This window comes from Protopterus annectens, chromosome 5.part0 (genome assembly GCF_019279795.1).
Source record: "Protopterus annectens isolate FY-2018-M chromosome 5.part0, PAN1.0, whole genome shotgun sequence".
Taxonomy (NCBI): domain Eukaryota; kingdom Metazoa; phylum Chordata; order Ceratodontiformes; family Protopteridae; genus Protopterus; species Protopterus annectens.
The window spans coordinates 1,309,213,316-1,309,231,740 of record NC_056735.1 but is presented as its reverse complement, the minus strand read 5'-3'; the positions used below and the strand labels follow the sequence as shown (position 1 = coordinate 1,309,231,740).

The following is an 18,425-nucleotide window of genomic DNA, read 5'->3' as shown; positions in this document are numbered from 1 at the left end:
TCAGCAAAATTTTATTCATCTAGCTGAGAGCTTTCATATGAGGCCAAGGATTTCTGCCTGTGTTATTTGATTGTTGAGCTATTTAGATAAAAATTTGAAAATTATATCTATATAAATTAAAAATCATAAAAACAGCATCTATTTACCTGCACCAGACAGAGGTAAAATATTAATGCAGTTGAGTTTGCCATTGTTTAAGCTTTACAACTAAATCTTTTAAAACCTTGAACATAGCATGACTTTGTAATTATTGTTGCAAATATGAACAAGCAATATTTGACACCTAGAGGTGTCAGTAGGAGTTTGTCGCACTGATGTAATGAATAAATGGGAAACTCAACTATTTTAAAGGAAAAAAAAAATCAAAAGATTAATTTCACTTTGGAAGGGCTGCATTCAAGTACCATAAGACATCCCTCTGCTTTGGGCATTGCTAAAACAGATGATGAGTGGAAACAAAAGCCTAAGCAAATGGAAAAGGAGGTGGTTACTGCACTTGCACTGATGAATATGCAATGAGGGAAGAGAAACTCGTTGGCTACTTGAGTAGACTTTGAATTTTGGAGATAAGTATGGCAATGGTACTGTTGTGAAGGGAAGGACACATAATGGAGATCACACATCTTATAGGTTCATAGGTTCATAGGTTAGTACTAGGCTAACTGCCCTTGTGAGCCATTGTAAGCCTAGCCAGTTATCCCTTGTGAGACTCAAACCCTGCACCTTGTGTTTGTAAGGCAAACACCCCTACCATAGGGCCCACCCTCCCTACTAACATAGGTAGTTAGTACTAGGCTAAGCTGTGAGCCCATGTAAGCCAAAGCATTATCAGCTTGAGAGAAGAAACCAACCCTGCACCTTTTGTTTTCTTGTAAAAGCAACCATTAGGCATAGGGCCATAGTCTTAAATGCTTTCTGGACAATTTTTAACTTTTTGAAATGAAACTGCCTAAAATGAACACCAGGGGTCATTCAATGAATTCTTCAAAGAGGAAATTATTGCATTTGAGCAGTAATGCATTTAGACTGTTGTACCTGCCTGGGTTTATACATATTAAAACTGAAGGACTTTGAAGTGAACACAAAGTTATAGCTGGGTTTTTACTTGAAGAGAGAATATCTAAACACGGCCCGAACACATTACATGGAGTTAATGCTCACGGTAAACACTACACTGATATTTGTTCAGTACTCCACAATATTTCACACACATCATCCTAAAGAATGGTGCATGCCAGTTACATTATTCTTGAATCTCTATGTGGTACCATTATGATAAATGATTTAAAATGTACTGATGTTTAAAATGTTAGAGTTCAGCATATTTTACTTCAAAATCCTGTTTTTAGTTGATGCTGTGCTACAACAGTTCTTTAACATATTTTCAAAAAGTAGAAATGATGCTAGCACTGGGGGTGCAGAGGGATTAAGCCATAATTATGCTCCAGTTGCTAACAGGGTAAGATGGGCAATATGGAGCATGATGCTCCCAGAAATTGTACCCAAGAGAAAGACACAGTACTGCAGTGGTAGTCAGATATTCAGATATATGTCTCACCAAGTCAACAAATAGCAAAGCAGTCACAATGCAATTTGCACTGACAGGGGAATGGCAATTAAGTCCCAGTGGAGATGACTTGACACATCTCTTGCCAAGGGGAAGGGTTAGGGCTTGCACAAAAATATTCACTGCTAGAATGCTGGCAGGAACATAAATTCCTTGTCCGTCCAAATGACTGCCCATTCAGACTGCTCTCACCCTAGCAGAGCTGGTGACTTCTCACTGCTACAAAATGAATGGGTCTGAGTTCATTAAGAGAAGTCTTAACTTTTGGCAGGTAAAGTGGGGAAGAAACACTGGAGGGGGGGGCAGAAACTATAATTCATAGGTATATTCTAGGCATGTAGTCTAAAGAATCAATATGCTTAACCCAAGACTAACAGGTGAATTACGCTTCCTGATCAATGACTGCCATGATACATACCCAAAGGTTGGCTTTATTAATATCCACTAAAATCACCCAGAGTAGTGGGGGAGCACAGGATAAATGTAATTACTTCTTAAACTGTTACAGCACTATATATTTAAGTATTACTGAGAATGTTTCTATGGTACTCGGACTATGAAAAGATGGGGGTAGTTCTGAATAAAGAATAATTTGCTAATGTGCATGATATTTACATTATTACCTGCAAACTTGTCACTCATCAGCATACTCTCTGTGTCACAACTTACTTCAATGACTGAATGTTCTGCGATATGAAAGGCACATCAGAAGGCTGTTAATAAAGACTATAAAGATAATAAACAGCATCAGTCACAAGTTACCCACAGAAGGATTTATTGCAAGGTTTAACACTTTCTTCCACTAATCTAGACTTCTACTACTTTATTATTTATTAATTATTTTTTTTGTCTGTGGTCTTTGGCCATGGTTATTTTAAACACTACCAACTGGTGTACAAGGACACTGATGCCAGGAAATCTATGATCTAACTGGGTGGCTTCTTTAGAGGGGTTTTATGGAGTTATTCTTAGTGAGCTAATGAGGGAGGAAATTATCTGCAATATCTAGCATGCAAGGTTGTTTCAGTTATGGAAACTGAGCTTTAGAGGTGGATGAAGTGAATTGATAAATAATGTTAACATGGAAGCTTGGTAGCCATGCCCTGAAAGGAAATGCTATGGAAGTTTGGTAGACATGTCATTAAGTAATGTCAGTGAGGAAGCATGACATATGTCATGAGGGATCCAGTATACTTGGTTACTATGGTAAAGATAACTTTAGTGTATGAGTTTTCTAGTAATCTAGTTATGGAATGCAGCTGGGGTGGTGACAGATTTTTTTGCCCTGTATTTAAAGTTATCATACAGTAACTTACCAGCCATATACTTGCCTGCGTTTTGATGAAGTGACTTTCCTTAGTAATTTAATTTTTTTTTTACCGTTTATTTACTTACTAGATGGAAGTACTGCTCATTGACATGACAGATCACATTTCAATGATGTTGTGTAATGTCACTGTTGTGGAAAATTTGCTAAGGTAAAAGTATAAGGTAATGCTTTATGGTACAGTGTCATGGACATTTAATTCAGCTACCATTGAATATTTAATGCACTATAAACAGTATGGAATCACATTTTGGGGTTCATGTTGGAAATTTGCAACTAAGCTAATTATGATGGATAACTAATTCCAAACTTAGTTATGCTGAATTCGATTTACTGCTTGGTATGCATGGTGATTTCAGTACTTACGAAGGTGCTTAACTTTAATGTAATGCTGCATCAATAATTCTGATCAGAATTGTGGCGATACATATTTACTTTTAATTCTACAGTTATATATCAGTGGTCAAATAGGCAGCTTTATGTCTCAAAATACTAGCTAGGGATATATGATCATCAACACCGAGGGATTCTGTGGCATTGCATCTAATCTGCCATCTACACTCCTTAAATTCTAAGTAATCATCCACAGGTTCCCCCCTGGGTCCAGTATCCACATGGTCAATAATACAAAATGGTGGTTGGAATTTTTTAATACGTGCTTACTGAGGGCATTTCTTTCATCATGTTTCCTCACATCATAAAGATGCTGGTAAATTCTATCTTTAAATGCCGTTTTAGTTTTCCCTATATAACACCCTTCACAAAGTTGACACATTGCGACACATACCACATGATTACTTAAGACTACCTATTTGATGTAATTTACTTGCATTTATCAGTGAAAATGTTTTAATTCATCTCATTTAATTTTTCCTCATTTTTTCTGCATTTTTAAAATATCGGAATGTCAACAAAGATAGTTGATATTCATGACCTTTTTTTAAAGGGCTTGTTTATGTCATTTTTAAAAAGTTCATGTTTGATGTTAGAGTTTTATAGGAATTATCATCTGGGTCTTTAAGGTTTTATTTTTCTTTAATTATTGTTAATCAATGTTTAAGAATGGGCACATGATTTTATGAGATGCATAAAAGAAGGATATGAACTTGCGTTATTTATTCAGATGAAGTCCAGTGGACCAGGATGAAAGTGCTTAATTTTTGGGTACTAAAGTATGGAACATTACTTCTGCCTCCTTCTTGTTATTATGCAAATATACAAATACCATGCTAATTATGTGTCCAGATTTTTGGCTGGATGTACCTACTTTTCAACAGCCTTTGTACCCATTTTCAATGTCTACAGATTGAGAGGCTTGTTTAACAGTGTAAATAAGATGGGTAGGACAAAGGGGGATGACAAGCCATGGAAATGGAGGAGTCAAGTACACAATGCACTGTCAAGTGCCAGGCCAACCTAGGTATGGTAGCCAAATAACGGAATGCTTAATTGCTTTCATTCCGTTTCCCCACATCTATAAGACAGGGGGCTCAATATGGTCTTAAACTGGTGCATGGTTAGTCCACTTGGGAAATTTTACAGAGTTCTGTAAATACCTTGTGATTTATATATGTTTACATAGTTTATTTTAATCCATAAAACTATTCCAGTTTCACAGATAACAGGGGATTATGATTGGGTCTAATCACAATAAAGTTGATATAGATTTTGGAAACAGATGTCAGCAACAAAGCAACACAAGAGGTGAATTCTGACATCCATTTTAAGAATACAACTATTTCAGATACTGGATCATATTTACTTGAAGTACGTATAGCTTTACCAGTTACAGAGGCAAAGTGTAGGAATGCTAAGTATGCTACAGCTTTTAAAGTTCGTCTCACACTGTAGGGATAAATAAATTAAGTCTCTGCTCTTGCAACAGCTGTAATATTCTTCACGGTGCCTCATTTCTGCCACTTACAAAAGTATATCATGGCATAAACTGAATTACAGTTTTTACAGCTGCTTTACCTTCTAGACACTGTACTGTGGTTACTGCTGTTTACTGACAGATTAAAGGAGAACAATGGTGAAAGATACTTAAATCTCTGTTAAACACATTTCTAACGTCAGTATGTTGCTTGACATGGTGGTCTTTCTCCAATTTTGGAGCATAATCACAACACTCTATGTACTACTAACATTTCAAATACATAAAGCACACAGGGGACTGGACTGCATAACTAACTAAAGATTTAAGTTTGTAAAACCAGTCTGTCAAGTTACATTTACTGAAGTATATAAAAGATTGTTTACATACATTTTGAAAATATACGGCTTCCAGACAAAACTTTATTACATAAATTTTAAACACTTTTGCCTCTAGTCAAACTTTTCCTTATTCAGTTTTATAAGGAAGAGAGAAAATTTTCTATCATCTTTTTGTAATTATGCTCAAAAAAAGGTGGAAAATGATAGTTCACAAAGACAAAAAAGGCACGTAATTACTATGATAAAGTGTGGGAACCACACTTGTCAGTCTTGGGGAAACCTTTGACTAATTTGATCAAATAATTTGATAAATAATACAGAAGCTAGTACAAACTAGAAGATAAGATGAAAGACTAAAATGCAATAAATACAGGGCAAGAAAGACAAGTGCTATAATTTTCACGCAGAGTATGATCTGGAAGGTACTACGCAACAATATACAAGATAATGGAATTTTATGGACAATGCTGGTGTGTTCAAAGAACATGGGATGATTTTTTCTTAAACACATGTCATATGTCTACTGTGTAAATGAACAGTCCTGAATGGTGGAAATGAAAAGCTGAAGTGCACAGGGGAACTAATAATAATACAAATCATTATAATAAAAGCTTGTTTAGAAAACATGAGCTTGAGGAAGCAGAAAATGTTACCATTTATTGGCATTTCTGAACTGCAGGGGCCGTTTGACTACACTGCAGGAAGAATGCTGCTGTGGGGAGCAGGAACATTTTTTCCCTTTGGTGGTCTGTGCCCCTTTCTCAAGTTAGTAAGCGGGGTGCAAACCATTCCACATGGAGGTGAAAAGGGAGCTTACCCTCCAAAAATACCATTTGATTTTCTTCTGTTTTCAGTAGACAGTACTTTTACATCCACCAGATCAGTGATGATGCATTATTTTATTTTCTAGTATATCAAGTGGTTGAGGATTTGCTGTGGGAGAAGTGTAGAAGAAAACTGGGAGTGTGGAATCCAGAAATTACATTTATTCCTCACATTCAGTGATCATTCAAAAAAGCCTGAAAAAAGGTACAGGATGCTACATTTCAGCAAGTCACTGGAGAATAAGCCTTAAGTCTTTTTTGAGAAGGACTACAATTAAAAAGGGGGGGGGGGCAATTACAAAGTTCTTGATGAGGGACAAGATTCGACAGAAGCTGCAGATGTTTGTTTTACTTAGCTGAACAGCAAGGCCAAGAACTGTGAATCTGGAGAGTTGCACAATTTATTAATTGAGACATTAGTTTGTGGCATAAGAAAAGATCAAACAAGGTGTGGTGTATTGACCATAACCGACCCATCCTCTTTTACAAAAAGAATGGAATTACAAGTACACAGTTAAATAAATCAACTGAAACGTAATTAAGAACAGTAAAGATATGAAAGTATGAAACTAAGTTCTTTAGGCTCACAGTAATTGCTTAACATTTATCTTACTGCTTTTATTTGTTACTCACCTCTTCATGTGAAAGTGTTATATATACCTTAAAGATGCCTCCCCCCATGGCATGCAGAAATGTGGCACATTGAAATTTATCAAGTTTTCTGGCTTTCCACTCATAATAAATGAATGGATCTACATCTATAAGTTTTTTTTAGAATTTTCATTACACCAAAATAACTTTGGGTTGTTGCAACTAGAACATTTTTTCTAACTGCTGCTTTTATATCTGCACTTGTTTCTTCATTTCTTTAATCATCTCAATGTTTGACAGAATGCTTCATAAAACAAACTGTGGATGGATCACCAATCGCCATAGCTCATCTACTCAGAAGTTTCCAATAAGACGTCACTTCCTGTTCATATACAATACCAATATCATAAAGAATTCCATTCTACAAATAGCCACTGCAAGCCACAACTGCCTGCAACCTTCGGATACTAGGTTTAACTAATTTAGATTGCTGTAGAAACAAATTACTCATCTCAACGGCATTAACAACATGCAGTAATATATTCTATTAGCTGGATTTCACGTATGCCATTCTTGTATGACATTCCGGCAAATCATGGAGGTGAATATCCCAAACAAGGAAAGAATGTGCAAAAGCTCATTAGAGTCAATAACCACAGTAATCTTTGTATTGTTACTCAGTTATTTTGCCCTAAACATCTAAAATAACTTGTAAAAATATGAAACTGAATATACATTTCAAAAATATTAAAAGTTACAAAAAAGTGAAGGTAAGGTCTTCTAAAGGGCAGCAAATCTCAACAAACAAGGAAAATGAGCTTTAGAACAAATGGAGGTCAATAAAAGCAGAGGCACAGGCAAAATTAGTTCACAAACAAGGCTGACACAATGAGACATAACAGAAGAATGATGCACATTCAAAAGAACAGCCCACCACTCATACAAGAACAAATGGCATCTGTGACGCCCCTGCACTAGCCCAGTAATCAAGGAGCCACACTCCTCACCACTGGCAACAGTAAGGGATGTACACAATGGGAGGATGAGAAGCATACAATTCCCCTTAAGAGCACACAGAGATTACAGTCACTTTGGAGCTGGTTTCTGCCTCTTTCTCCAGATCCCCAATAAGAATCCCCACTGGCACACCTACAGGGTTAAGATCTCAGCCGGGTGCTCAAGCCAAAACCAGAAGCACCCTCTCTGTCCAACCAGTGCTTCGTGTCCCTGCCCAAGTAGCTGACACACACACTGAGATTTGACTTCTATACAAACACGCACAAACTCCTGGGGAAGGCTGGTACAGTTTTACTAGCTATGCTTCCTTCTGCCCAGACTATAAGGTAGTTATCACTGCCACCAAACAACTCTATCAGCTACTATAAGGCCCTTGCAAAGGGTGTCCAATCCTACTGTGTAATGTTACTATTATCCAAATGGTAGTTTTGATCAAGACTTGCAAGGTTATTTAGGACTGGCCTGTACAGTGTCACCAAATACATATGCAAGTACTCCAAGAGCTTAAACATGTCTCACAAGTATCAGCCATAAAGATAGGTTTAAATATATTTAATAATAAATAATAAAAGAACAAGACAATACTCAGAAAACACAGTTACTTCAGAGTTCAGAATCCGAAGAAATACTTTAAAACAACATTGCAAGACAATCTCAAATAAATACAGAAAACATCTAAATTAATCTTTACTATATTCCTAACTATCTAAAAGAAATTACTGCTCCCTAGTTACTTACTATTAGCAAGACAAATGCAGATGGTGATGAGTGGATGTTCTTGCTAGGTCCAAGACAAAACACAAACTGCCCAGTCTCTCTCTCAGAGTTCATGAATCAATATCCAATATTACTGCTGGGTAAGCTTGGATGACATCACTTTTTGTCATCCAGCTTTAGGTCCCAGGCTAAAGAGAAACTTAACAGAATTTACATCTCTGTGAGAGAAATGCATATCTCCAAGAACTGTGCGGCTGCTAGGAAGTCATAAAGCAATAAAACACTTCACATTTTAAACCTAGCCAATCACTTTTCTTTCCAGACAACAGAAAAAAAACTTTTAGCTCTAGACATCCTGTCTTCTTGCTGCATTGAAACTAACTTTTATAGCATATCGTGCTATAAAAGTTAATTTCAACTTATTTTCTTGAAGTTTTGTAAGTTAATCTTCTATGTTCCAGCAGGGTACGTTGTGGTTACATTCTTGAAGCTCAGTACATAACATACAGTTCTGTATAAATCATATGTTCACAAATGATACAAAATTATTTACAAAATTCCAGACAGCTGGGCTGGCAGTGTTGCAGCCTCCATTGTTATACAGCGTGAATGGTGCTATGGACCAGAGTGTAACTGAAATGGATGTAAGACCAGATTTTGAAACATAACAGTATGACTACTTTAGATGACAGTGGTAAAGAAAAATAGAAGAAACGAGACTAGACAGGCATATGCCTATAAACTAAGACCCAGGTCCCTCTTGGCAAACTAAATCCAGATCTGAAAGTTGTGCAAAACACTGACAACTCTACCATCCCTGACTTTAACAAGGGGGTGAGTTCAGCAACCCTGAATGGTTTCCAACTTAGAAAGCAGAACTACACAAATAGTGATATCAGTGGGCTATCTAACAGGATGATAAATAGTGACATCAGTGGGCTAAGGGGATAAGTGAAGATTTTAAAATATTTCAAGTGCACCAACTTCTTTCCTCTCTTCCAATAAAACAGTCTGCTTTAAGAAAGCCACTTAAAAGGCCACATGTTTTACTAAATGAAAAGTGTTAACTTACCCAAATACTTAGGATAGAAGTAGTCCTGCAAAATAAGAAAGAAGAGAAAAATTAAATTGTAGTATACAATTAACATTGAATAAAAGAACAGTCCAGTTCAGATACTTGAATGTACTGGAGTCACTTACAACTCAGCCAAACAATTTCTTCATAGGTGAATTCACCTATCCCACCATAAACACACAACCACTAAAATGCAAGCTCAAAGATACCTGGATTTTGTCAATATAAACAACCTGGAACAGCTAGTCTGCATACCTACTGTGAAGATATGTGAAGGCTGCCAGCCTAGCTTCTGTCATTTGTAAACATTAATATAAGCCACAGGCTTGTTCACTTAAATGGGAGAAAACTGTGTTAAATGTTGAACATCAAAAATGTAGCAATACTGCACTCTGCTGGAAGAAAGGTGACAATCCAGCTTTGTATGACTGAGCTCAAACTAGAAGCCGTGATGTGTGGACAAGCAGATTCTTTCTATTGTTTTGAGACCAGAGTTAATTGCTAGATTTTACATATATAATGTCTTTAATTGCTGTGGTTTCCTGACCAGCTGTAAGATCAATGCTGTTAAACTCTCGAGTTTCTGTTAGCTTGGGAAACCAGAGAAGAATGATGTAATCTAAAATGAGTCAGCAGTGATGCATTCCCAATTTAAAACACTATCTCAGAGAGAGAGAGCATTTTTGGATTTTGTCTAAGGCTGACAACAACTCACCAGTACTCTGCTTTTGCTCTACATGCAAGTTTATTTAAAACTGTGATCGCTCTTAGGAAAAGATAGAAAATAGTAAGTTTAGTCTAGCTGTTTTCTATATTTATGTCAGAACTATTCTACAGTATTATTTTAAGCATTTTCCTGTGATGTCTGAACTCTTGACTAGCACTGTGTAGTAAGAAGTATTGTCTTGTGTTTTTATTATTTATTAAATATTTTTAAACCTTTCAACTGTGACGGTTTTGTGTAGAGATAATTTAAGCTCTAGAGCATATTGCATGTACATAGTGATATTGTACAAATCGACTCCACTAGTCTTCCTGCACAGTCACACTTACTATTTGGACAATAATATTGCACAGTAATAATTGGACACCCTTTGGTATGGCCTTTTTAGCAGCTGATATTAGTGGTTGGTGGCAGCTTGTACTACCTTATAGACTAGCAGGAAGGAGCATAGCTGGAGAACCTGTGCCAGCCTTCCCCAGGAGTGTATGTGTTTATATCTAACTCGTATCTTAAAGTGTGTGTATGTGTCAGCTACTTGGGCAGGGACCCAAAGCATTGGTTTGACAGAGAGGGTGATGGAGGTTTTAGCTCGACCACTAGACTGAAATCTGGACCCTATAGATGTGCCAGTGGGGAGTCTTATTGGGGATCTGGAGAGAAGGGAGAAACCAGCCCCAGACTGACTGTGATCACTATGTGCTCTTAAGGGAAACTGTACTTTACTGTGTGTGTACTTGTTATCCTTCCCAATGTGGATGCACCTCACTGGTGCTAGTGGTGAGGATTGAGGCTCCTTGATTACTGGGCCAGTGCACGGGTGTCACATATTGTTTGGCAGTGGTGGGATATCCACACCACATATTAATTGGTTGGCAATTGGCTTCTATTGGTGTGGATAGTGAATTCCTGTAGCTTGTGTACAGTGATCACTGAAGGTGTTTTATTGCTCTAAATCAGCCGTGCAGTGAATATTCAGAGTTCAGATAACAATTGTTTAATTTCTTTTGTTAGCTTAGTCAGTCAGGGAGAGCAGGAAAGCATGTCAGCAGAGGAGTATGGCAAACTGACAAGGAGCCATTTGGCTGAGATGTGCCAAGCTAAGGGACTGGTGCATGGAAACCTGATTAAGGCAGACATTATTACAGCTTTGGTCACAGCTGCATCAGAAAACAGCAATCAGGGGGGCGATCAGACTGGCCGTGGAGATGTACAACACTCAGAGAATGGAGAGCTCAACCTTTCTGCAGAGGACTTAAAAATCCATCTGGAGCTAAACAGACTTGAGTTGGAGGCCAGGCATTTGGAAACAGAAGCAGCAGAGAGACTGAAACGTCTACAGGCTGAAGAGAATGAGAAACTTGCTACACCTAGAAGCTGAGAAGGAAAGGAGGAGGCAGCATGAAAAGGAGATGCTGACTGTTCATCAAAGTCATGGAGGTAATGGAGAAGGGAGCAACTGGACCCCGGAAGCACAAAAGGTCAGTAAATTTCTTCTGCAGTTTACAGACAGGGATAATTTTGATAGTTTCATTCATATGTTTGACAGGGTATGTAAACAGTATGATGTTGACCAAAGGCTCTGGGTACCTGACCCCCTTAATCCATGATAAAGCTGTAACTGTTTTCTAAACTTTCTGGTCACAACTTATTTGATTATACTGCTGTTAAGAATTCTCTGTTAGAATTTTTTACAGTAACACCTGGAACGTATAGGAAAAAATGCGTGGACATAGACACAAAACAGATGAAAGTGTGTGTGAATATGCTGCTGAATGCACGCACCCAGATCCCTCAACAACATGTACAAATATGACTCTGTCATTGTACATGTGTGAATGACCTGAGACATACCTCCTTGGACTACATGAAGAGAGACATGGAGGAGCTCTCGGATTATGTAGCCCAGGTGGGTATGACCTTAACCCTGAGCAGCATCCTATCATCACCCAGAATGATACTGCAGTACAAGCATAAAATGATTGATTTCAACAATTGGCTAAGCTTCTGGTGTCATTCTAAGGGGATCCAGTATCTGTCTGCCTGGGATGACATGACTGACAGACCTCGATGCTTTGCCAGAGATGGCCTGCATCTGTCACCCCTGGGCTTCAGGATACTGGCCAAGGCTCTTGCCGCCCCTATAGTGCCTTTTTTAGGAGTTGTTCCAAAGACCAAATTACCATCATAACGGCTACAAACAAATGCAATCTGAGGGTCATGCTGCTAAATGCTAGAAGTTTAAATATCAAAATGTGCTCGCTCAAAGCACTCCTTAAAATGGAGAACATCGACATTTGTGCAGGAACAGAAACCTTGTTCAAGGCAGCAGAAAGCACCCCTGCACTACCAGGCTAGATCTCATTCCACACCTTTTGGCTCCAGGACTTGGACCGAAGCTCCAAAGGTGGTGGTGTTTCAATATTCATAAAGGAAGCACACACCTCCAGACTGGTAGCCCAACATAATGCATAGGAGATATTTCAGGTGCAGCTAACATCGAGTAAGACAGAGATTCAGGTCGTAGCCTGCTATAGGTCCCCAACCATGTGCCAAGACTCGCACTCCACGTTCCTAAGTACCCTGGAGAATATTAAGGTCCAACCTAACACTCTCATACTGGGCGACTTCAACTACCCCTTTATTAATGGAGAAAACTACTCATGTACCTATACACTTGCCCAACGTTTCCTGGAATTCATTAATTCCTATGCCCTGGACCAGCTCATTCTTACCCCCACTAGAGGTAGCAACATCCTTGACCTGGTCATTGCAAACACGGGCAACTGTTGCTCAACTCCAATAGTCAACTCCTCCCTGGTTAGATCCAACCACAAACTAATCACCTTGGAAATCCATATCCCTCCCACCTACCCCCAGCAAAGGTAACCACCATGGAAAAACCACCATGAAAAACTTCTCCAAAGCTAACTTTGAGCTCCTAAAAACATAGGTGGCTAACTTCAAGGCACCCATGCAAATGGAGAATAGTTGCCCGACCACTGAATTATACACCAATGCACTGTACGAACACGTACACAAATGCATGGATCTCAAAATACCCAATAGAGCCAAGATGCTCTCCTCCAAAAAAAGGAAGCCAATCTACTGGTCCCCTGCCATAAACAAACTCTACAACAGAAGGAGCAAACTGATGCGGAATAAGGTGAAGTCCCAAGACCGGAAAAACTCCCTTATCAGCCTCAACGAAAAGTTGAGATCCATCATCAAATCTTCTAAAGCTAGCTATGAAAACAGAACTGCAGCAGATAGTAAAGACAACCACAAGGCCTTCTATAGTTCATAGGTAGGTACTAGGCTATCGGCCCTAGGACCTATATAAGTCTAGCCAAATGGTACCCTGGCTTTTGCCACCAAAGAAAATTATTTTCCTGTGCCCCTGTCAAGCAGAGCCACAGAAGTGATCCTCGAGGTGAATTTCCTATCTCCCATCGAATCAAAATTTTTCTTTAGTGCTAATGAGGAGCTTTGTTCTATATAGATAGGTTATTTGTTCCAGAGTATGGGAAGTCTCTGGGACAGGAATCTATCCCTCCAGCAAGTCCTGTTTATTGTGGTGACAAGGTTTAGGTCCCTAGAGCATGTAGCTCGCAGGGATTGGGATTTCTTTAAGTGGAGCATGTCCAACAGCTGTGGGTTTGACATAGCTTTGCATGTTAGGCAGAGATCGCCTCAGAGAAGGCGATATGCGACAGAGTAAAGCTGGAGATTTTTGAGACGGTCTGCGTAGGGCATCTGTTTGAGGCCAGTAATCCTCTTTGTGAGGTATTTCTGCCCCCTTTCCAGTTGTTGCAGATGTCTTGTGAGGTACATACCAAAAGGGGCATTGTACTCTATAATGGGTCTAATGAGTGACAAGTAGAGGGGAACAATGACCTCTTTTTTTTCCTGGATGAGAAACCCTTTGTGATGAGGTGTGCCATGTACAAGGATTTCTTGACTACTGTGGCAATGTGATTATCAAAAGAGAGACTACTGTCCACCTGTGTCCCAAGGTCTCTCATCACACTTTCAGTGTTAAGTAGACTATTGTCTATGTGGTAGTTCATGGGTATAGAGCTCTTACCAAAATGGATGACAATGCACTTTTTGGCACTGAGCTTGAGGCTTTGACACCAGGCATCTGTCTCAGGGAGGCCCTTTTGTAGGATGTCCTCATCATTGGGAGTTTTATGGCTCCTAGTTTGCAGTCATCTGTGAACTTTGTTAGCCAAAGACCTTCTATGGTAGCCTATACATCAGCTAAGTAGATACCAAACAGGAGAGGACCCAGGACTGAACCCTGTGGTACTCCACTTGTCACGGTTATGTGAAGAATCTCCACGGCAATATCCAGATTTGATCTGAGCTACTGCACAATAGCATCTCCTATACCAAGCCAACAGATACTGCCAATATATTGGCAGACAGATTCAGTGCCAACTTTATCCTCCCCCAAAAGACCAGTCACAATATCAGTAGATTGCCAGGCACCCAGTATTACTGCTGCACAGGTTAAAACAGCACTGTACAAGGCCAAGAATACAGCTTCTATGGGACCGGACAATATCCCCTGGCTGTGTTCTACATGAACTACAGAGTGAACTGGCACCTCACCTGTGTGTCCTGTTCAATCACAGCCTCACCTCAAGCTTTGTCCCTACTGAATGGCAGACTGCTACAGTCATCCCTCTCCACAGAGGAGAAGCGACTACAGACCCAGGGAACTATCACCCCATTAGCCTAATGAGTCTGATATAGAAAGCTATGGAACGCATCATCACAGACCTAATAAACAAAGATATAGGGAAATCTCCAAACTCTGGATCCCACACAGTTTGGTTTTGTGAAGGGTAGATCATGCCTGCTAAACTTTGTCAACTTGTTTGACTCAGTCACCAGGGCTGTGGATGAAGGCAAGATGGTTCATACAGCCTACCTTGAGCTGGGCAAGGCCTTTGATACTATTCCCCACTCAGGAATCATAGAAAAACTCACTAAGCTAGGAATCAACCCCTATGTCACTATGTGGGTTGCAAACTGGCTCAAGGGTAAAACCCACAGTTTAAAAGTAGCTGACTCCAATTCAGACTGTCGACCAGTCACGAGTGGGGTCCCACAGGGTTCGGTCCTTGGTCCTCTCCTGTTTGGTATCTACTTCTCTGAAGTCCAGGCCAACATGAAGGAACTCTGGCTGACAAAGTTTGCAGACGATTGCAAGTTGGGAGCTATTATTAACCCCCTAAGTGATGCAGACATCCTACAGAAAGGCCTCACTGAGACCAACGTCTGGTGTCAGAACCATGGCCTTAAGCTCAATGCCAAAAAATGTCATCATCCCCTTTGGGAAAAACCCGGTTCCCTTGAATTACCACATCAATGCTAGTCTGCTGAACACAGAATGTGTTGTAAGAGATCTGGGAACACAAGTTGACAGCAACCTCTCTTTTGACCACCACATTGCCACTGTGGTCAGAAAATCCTTCTATGTGGTACATCTCGTTACTAAGGGTTTTGCATCCAGGAAGAAAGAGATCATGGTCTCCCTCTACTCTTCCCTCGTTAGGCCAATCATGGAGTACAATACCCCATTCGGCATGTACCTCACTAAACACCTGCAACAACTGGAGAGGCCGCAAAAGTACCTCACACAGAGGATCCTAGGCCTTAAACATTTGTCCTACATGGACAGACATAAAAACTCCAACTATTCTCTGTCTCATATCACCTACTTAGAGGCAATCTCTGCTTGACTTACAAAGCCATGAATGACCCAGCTCTGTTAGAAATGCTACATCTAAAGAAATCCAATCTCTCCACACCACATGCTCCAGAGACCTCAACCTCATTACCACAATCAACAAAACATGCTGGAGAGACAGGTTCATAACCCAGAGACTGGCCATGCTATGGAATAGACTTCCCCATACATGTCAAGCAGAGCATCTCAATGGCCCTCTTCAAGAGAAATCTTGATGAGTGGATGGGAAATAGAAAATTCACACCAGGAATCACTCCAGTGGCTTTACTCTACAAAGGCACTGGGAACTAAGGTCGGGTGGCATGATGCCACGGTAATCCTATGTGCTAGGCTTGTAAAGGCTCCAGGGTCATTAGCCTAGTACACACCTATGAACCGATGAACTGAGCACTTATTTTCATAGGTGGGTGAGTGGATATCAGGTCACCACTTTTGAAGGGCTGACAGACCTTTTGTTGAGGGAAGAAGCCCTTAGCACTTTGCCTGAGGTAGGTGGGTGAGTGGATGTCAGGTCACCACTTTTGAAGGGTTGACAGACCTTTTGTTGAGGAAAGAAGCCCTTAGCACTTTGCCTGAGGACATGATCTGGTTAGCTGATGGACAATGTGCTACTTCAGAGGAGTTGCAGAAGAAGGGAGACATATACCTTAGCAAGCAGGCCATCCTTTCACAGGAAAGGGCCCCAGTACTGCTCATGAGTCTAAAGGAACCCATGGTGGGCAGCCCAGACTGCCCCAAACAGAATCTGCCAGTAGCGGGGGGGGGGGGGGCACTAGTCCAGCACCTAGGGTTAAATGTTTGGAATGTAACCAGTGGGGCCATGTGGCAATACAGATGTCCGCGGAGGCAAGGTGGGAAACAAAAGGTGAGGGAGCCAGTAATTGGGAGAGACAAAATTTCAATAGTAGGTTGTCTTGAGACAACAGGGGTACCAAACTACCATCCTGCATATGTCCTGATAGGGAAGGATTTTGATGAGGCAGTACCATGTGTTTATGCAGTTACACGCAGTCAGGCTTTGAAACAAGCATGTGGGTCTGGTAGCCTGGGGGAGACCCAGACAGACCACATACTTGCAGTCAGGACTGGTGAGGTGGTTACTTCAGGGAGGGAGCTACTCTGTAACAATGAGACTGAAGGTGAGCCACAGCTGCTTGTGAGTACTGATGTTCCCTTGGACAGAGTGACTGGAAAGGTAGAGGTGAGTAGTAGTACCCAGACTGACAGTCAGTCACCGCTGTCAGAGGATGGCAGATTTCCTGTGGAAGGGAAGATGGGAAGGGGTACAAAGAGAAAGTTGAGACAGGCTCAGCTCTCAGACCCTACATTGCAAGGCCTGAGGCAGGTAGCTAGTGAGGCACCTGATTCTCAATGGAAAGGGGATTCTATACATTGGGACAAAGGGTTACTGTATAAAGAGTGGACCCCTGAGGGAGGGCTAGAAGGTGAGAGGATACAGCAGTTGGTAGTGTCTAGAGCCTACCGTCCGGTGCTTCTAGCCATAGCCAATATGACCTTTGCAAGTCATATGGGCATCAAACGTACAAAGAGACTTATGCAGAATTTCTATTGGCCTGGAATTTCCAGACATGTAACAGGGTACTGCAGGACCTGTGAGCAGTGCCAAAAGGTAGGCAAGGCAGCAGACAAGGTGAGAGCTCCTTTGATGCTTTTGCCTGTGATTGAGGAGCCACTTCTGAGGGTAGCTATGGATATTGTGGGGCCTCTGAGTACCCCATGTTCCACAGGGAAAAATTATATCCTAGTGGTAGTAAATTATGTTACAAGATACCATGAGGCAATGGCTTTATCCCCTCCACTGAGGCAGAAAAAAGTGGCAAATGCTTTGTTACAGATTTTCAGTAGGGTAGGTTTCCCAAAAGAAATACTGACTGACAGAGGTTCTAATTTCATGTCAGACCTGCTGGCTTGTCTGTGAAAGTACTGTGGGGCGAAGCACCTGAAGACCACCCCCTACCATCCCCAGACTAATGGTCTTGTTGAGAGGTCAAACTCTACAATCAAATCCATGCCATGGGCATTTGCAGACCAGGCTAAGAGGGAGTGGGACAAATATTTGCTCCATCCGTTTGCTTACAAAGAAGTTCCTCAGGAATCCACAGGTTTTTCACCCTTTGAGTTGCTGTATAGGCATAGGGTGAGGCGGCCTCTAGATTTAATTTGAGATAAGTGGGAAGGTGAGTGTGAATCTCACAAGGAGTCTGTTGTGGCATATGTCCTAAACTTCAGGACAAGGCTCAGGGAACTCATGGGCTTGGCACAGGAGAACCTGGCAGAAGCCCAACAGCAGAAAAAGGTATGGTATGACATGAATGCTCGAGCTAGAGAGTATGCTGCAGGGCAGCAGGTAATGGCTCTCATTCCTGTCAGACACAACAAGCTGCAAGCAGCTTGGGAGGGACGCTACAAGGTGGGAAGAAAGGTAAGTAATGTTAACTACATGGTGGAACTGCTAGGCAGAAGGCAGGAACACAAATTGTACCATGTTAACAAGCTGAAACCTTACCATGATAGGGAGGCCCTTGTGCTGAGAATTTGCAGTGGATTGCAGGAGGAGTCTGAGGGAGATCTGGTGACTGACCTCAGTGAG

At 40.7% G+C, this 18,425-nt stretch overlaps 1 protein-coding gene across 4 annotated transcripts in view; it reads right to left on the bottom strand.

The window, feature by feature from the left end:
- GAS6 (growth arrest specific 6) overlaps positions 1-18,425 on the bottom strand; it is a 989,702-nt gene that overhangs the window by 749,273 nt on the left and 222,004 nt on the right. For all 4 annotated transcript variants that reach the window (XM_044071118.1, XM_044071116.1, XM_044071119.1 and 1 more), the window contains one exon: positions 9,330-9,354. In XM_044071118.1, coding sequence (XP_043927053.1) covers positions 9,330-9,354 — 25 coding nt within the window. The remainder of the gene's footprint in view (positions 1-9,329; positions 9,355-18,425) is intronic.